Raw genomic sequence first — 5,000 nt, forward strand, 5'->3', positions numbered from 1 at the left:
GTTGTTTATTGAGCTTCAGGTGTAAACTGTTGATTCAGAGACACAAAACAGACACAGTAGCTGAGTGTTTGCAGAATGTGTGTGTGTTTACGTGTGTGTATGTACGTGTGTGTGTGTACGTGTGTGTGTTTGCGTATGTGGGTGGGTGTAGGTATGTGTAAGTGTGTGTGTTGAAGGGTTATGAATGTCAACAAAGTGGCATTCATCTCTTAAACCAACACCTTCTAACAGAACATTCCTGATGAGTCCGTCACCAACACACCCTGTAAACCACACACACACACACACACACACACACACACACACACACACACACACACACACTCTGACACACTCTGACACGCTCTGTGCTGCATTCAGGGACAGCTGTGTTGCACTTCATGTCATGTTACTGTCTGGCTTCTTATTGCATGTTCTTAAAGTGTCGGTTGGTGATCTTCAGAAAACGGCAGGAGCACAAGTATAAAATGATCCAACATAAAACTCAGACTCCAGTGAACGTAGCTTTAGCTTTAGCTTTAGCTCATAGACCGTATAGCTAGCTCTAAATCTAGAGAGAAAGTCCCTTCTTAGCCAGGACCAAAATATGATCATCATAAACAAACAACATGGCTGCTGTTAGAACTCACAGCTGGTAAGATTACAGGTAGACAGGTAGATAGACAGGTAGGTAGACAGGTAGATAGACAGGTTTATAGACAGGTAGGTAGGTATACAGGTAGTTACTAAGGTAGGTAGACCGGTTTGTACACTTAGGTATACAGGTAGTTAGACAGGTTTATAGACAGGTAGGTAGACAGGTTTATAGACAGGTAGGTAGACAGGTTTATAGACAGGTAGGTAGGTAGACAGGTAGTTACTAAGGTAGGTAGACCGGTTTGTACACTTAGGTAGACAGGTAGTTAGACAGGTAGGTATTTAGGTTTGCTTACTAGCTGGCAGTGAAGGGGAAACATGTTTTTTTTAAACTCAAACTTTCATATTATTATTATTAAAAAGATGAAGCAGCTTTAGATTTGATTCATGTGAACATCTTCTCCTGTTTACTGAAGGTGTTTTTAAACCTGCCTTACCTCTAACAGCCACCATGTGGCGCTCTGTGTAAACCACACTGACTCAGTGCCCCACAGGGAACTACAACTGTTTCTCATTCACTTCAGTTCGGACAGAGTTTGGTCACAGCAGCACCTGGTGGACGCCAGACGAACTGCAGCCGGTCCCGTTTCTCACTTCCTGTTCTTCTTCTTTGTCTCTGCAGCTGGAAGACGCTCTGGGCGGTTGGCCCTCTGGTGGCAACAACCAACCACAAGGTGGAGCCTGGCCTGGACAACCTGGTAATCCCGCCTGGCCGCATCCCATCATCATCATCACACTCTTCTTCCTGTTTTTCTTTATTATTGATCGTTTAAAGATGTAATTTCATCTTTCTCATTCTTCTGATGACATGAGTGATAACTGGTTGAGAGGTCGTCATTGGTTACGAACCTCAACCTGATGTAAATGAAACAGTAAACAAAAAGACCTTCAGCTCTGCTGGATTTGAAAATAGTGTGTAAATGAAAAAAAAGGTCTGTATTGATCCGACCTGGGTTAGGGTTAGGGGTTAACCCTAACCCTAACCCAGGAGAACATCAAATCCAAAACATTAACAAACCTGAGAGGTCAGTCAACAATAAAAACCAGTATATGAATAACTCTGATCAAATAAAGACATTCTATATTTGTTCAGGTCAGCCCACTAACCCCACCTGGCCCGGTCAGCCCGCCCAGCCCACCTGGCCTGGTCAGCCCGGTCAGCCCGCCCAGCCCACCTGGCCTGGTCAGCCTGGTCAGCCCGCCCAGCCCACCTGGCCAGGTCAGCCTGGTCAGCCCGCCCAGCCCACCTGGCCAGGTCAGCCCGGTCAGCCCACCCAGCCCGCTTGGCCCGGACAGCCCGGTCAGCCCACCCAGCCCACCCAGCCCTCCTGGCTGGCCCGGACAGCCCGGACAGCCCGGACAGCCCGGACCTATTGTTGGACCTGGTTTTGGACCGGTACCCTCTGCCCCCGGAAAGAATATGGTGAGGAAGAGAGACAGATGATGGATGGATGATGGATGATGGATGAAGGATGAAGGATAGATGGATGAAGGATGATGGATGAAGGATAGATGGATGAAGGATAGATGGATGAAGGATGATGGATGAAGGATAGATGGATGATGGATGATGGATGAAGGATAGATGGATGAAGGATGAAGGATAGATGGATGAAGGATAGATGGATGAAGGATAGATGGATGAAGGATAGATGGATGAAGGATAGATGGATGAAGGATGAAGGATAGATGGATGAAGGATGAAGGATAGATGGATGAAGGATAGATGGATGAAGGATAGATGGATGAAGGATAGATGGATGATGGATGATGGATATATGGATGATGGATGATGGATAGATGGATAGATGGATGATGGATAGATGGATGATGGATAGATGGATGATGGATGATGGATGATGGATGATGGATGATGGATGATGGATAGATGGATGATGGATAGATGGATGATGGATAGATGGATGATGGATGATGGATGATGGATAGATGGATGATGGATAGATGGATGATGGATAGATGGATGATGGATAGATGGATGATGGATGATGGATAGATGGATGATGGATAGATGGATGATGGATGATGGATAGATGGGTGTAGTTAACAACTGTTTCCTGTTGACAGGCGGTCCCGTACAGCCAGACTCTGCCTAACGGGATTTTTGACAAACTGCTCATCACCATCGTTGGAACCATCAAAACCAACCCTGACAAGTCAGAATGAGCACATGAACATTAACGATGAATGGCTGAATGGTGACATACTGTAAAAATGTAAAATAATCTGGTTGTGTTTCAGGATCACAGTGGATCTGTCCACACATCAAGACCTGGCCTTCCACTTTAACCCTCGCTTCAATGAAAATGGCAGGAAGGTGATCGTCAGGAACAGCTGCCTCGGCAAGAAGTGGGGTAAAGAGGAGAGAGACCTCTCAGGGAACTTCCCCTTTGCCCCGGGGCAGCAATTCGAGGTCAGATATTTAATTTATATTAACAATGGTCCCAGTTTAGGTTTTTATTATTAATACTGAGCCCTTGTTTGCTTATTGTTGGTCTTGGAACGATGAGGCTGAGGTGTCGGAGGGTCCCTGAATGCACCATACCGTGTTTTTTAAGTGCCACTCTCTGAGGTTGATGATGATGAGTTCTTGGTTTGTTGTTGCAGATGAAGATCATGTGCACCAACAAAGAGTTTAAGGTCGCCGTCAACAACCATCACCTGTTGACGTTTCACCATCGGATCAGCAACCTGAGATCCATCAACAAACTCAGCATCCACAACGACCTCAACCTGTCCGATGTCCGCATGGAGAGTATGCCCTGAGGAAGGTCACCAGATCCAGCACAGATCTACTAGTGATCCACTGGAGATCTACTGTGAGTCCACCAGAAATCTGTTGGGGATTCACCAGAGATCTACTGTAGATCCACCATAGATCTGTTGGGGATTCACCAGAGATCTACTGTGGATCCACCAGAGATCTGTTGGGGATTCACCAGAGATCTACTGTGGATCCACCAGAGATCTGTTGGGGATTCACCAGAGATCTACTGTGGATCCACCAGAGATCTGTTGGGGATTCACCAGAGATCTACTGTGGATCCACCATAGATCTGTTGGGGATTCACCAGAGATCTACTGTGGATTCACCAGATATCTACTTGAGATCTTTTGAAGATCTACTGGTGATGAACCACAGATCTACCTGAGGTCCTCAGTAGATCCTCAGTTAATCCAAAATGTATCTTTGATAAATCTATAGGTGATTCTTGGTAACGTAAACATAAAATGTTTTTTGATACATAAACATCCCTAGAAGTTTTTCATTGGATCCGCCTGTACTAGTTTTTTCTGTTTGACTCATATAAATAAAGTTTTCATCTTAGATTTGTTGGAGTTTGTGTCTGTTTGTTCAGGGTCTAATCCAGACCCCTGACCTTTGACCTCCTGCCTCTATTGACACCATCAGTGCTGTGAAGGGTCAGATTTAGCTGGTGTTTAAAATAACCATCAGGGTTTGATAAGGTCTGACCCACATCATATGAGATGAACTCCTCAGACACCTGAACCGCTGTGGCTCAGCGCGAGTAGGCCCTCTAATCAGAAGATCGCCGGTTCAATCCCCGATCCTCCAGTCCTCATGTCAAGGTGTTCTTGAATAAGAACCTGAAGAACGTGTGAATGATGATGTGTAATGAAAAAGGCTTTGAGAGGTCATAAAGCTGTGCTTCTGGACGGGGCTACCTTGTGATTGACAAGTCGACACCATGGCGATGTCCGTGTTTTGTCTCACAACTTAAACCCTTTAGTGTTTAACTTTTGTCAAAGTTAATTGTTACTTTTTGGTCGACTAAAAATGTCTTATTCGGCGTTTGGTTGTACTTCGCTCCACCAACTATTGGCACTTCTGGTGGCAGAAAACAAAATGGCGTCGGGCAAAAAAACCAAGATGGGGACAGCCCAAATGCTGAACTGGAGGCTTCGAACCTGCAGTCCATAAACCAATCAGTGACGTCACGTTGTGATGTGTAGGAAGCTTAACCTGCCACCAGATGGAGACACAAGAACACCTGCTGCTACAGGTGTGAAGGCTCCTCCTCCTGTCCGTCATGTTCGTGGGTAGAGAGAGATCAATAAGCAGTGACCTTTGACCTCTGGCTCTGTCTGATGTATTTTTCATGATGGAAACCTCCAGCAGGTTTTTGTTGTTGTTGAAACTGAAGCCGAGTCAGAGATGAGTTATTGACCGAGAGGAAGTCTCCCTCCCTCACTGCTTCTGTGAACCTAAACACACTGAAACACAGATTAATGCTGAATTATAGTGCAAATAAGCTTCATTCTAGTTTATATAAAGTCCATAAATAAGTAATAATGCAATAAAGTAATTACAAGACTAATAATTA

The 5,000-nt window shown here is 45.1% G+C and overlaps 1 protein-coding gene across 1 annotated transcript in view; it reads left to right on the top strand.

Annotated features, from left to right (window-relative positions):
* Nucleotides 1–3,976, top strand: part of lgals3b (lectin, galactoside binding soluble 3b) — a 5,353-nt gene extending 1,377 nt beyond the window's left edge. Inside the window, 6 exon segments of the mRNA XM_054614152.1 lie at nt 1,259–1,334; nt 1,730–1,938; nt 1,940–2,059; nt 2,722–2,810; nt 2,896–3,067; nt 3,262–3,976. Of these exon segments, the coding sequence (XP_054470127.1) occupies nt 1,259–1,334; nt 1,730–1,938; nt 1,940–2,059; nt 2,722–2,810; nt 2,896–3,067; nt 3,262–3,420 (825 nt within the window). The 3' untranslated portion in view covers nt 3,421–3,976.
* The last annotated feature ends 1,024 nt before the right edge of the window (nt 3,977–5,000 follow it).

The sequence above is a fragment of the Anoplopoma fimbria genome, chromosome 15, assembly GCF_027596085.1.
Source record: "Anoplopoma fimbria isolate UVic2021 breed Golden Eagle Sablefish chromosome 15, Afim_UVic_2022, whole genome shotgun sequence".
NCBI lineage: Eukaryota > Metazoa > Chordata > Actinopteri > Perciformes > Anoplopomatidae > Anoplopoma > Anoplopoma fimbria.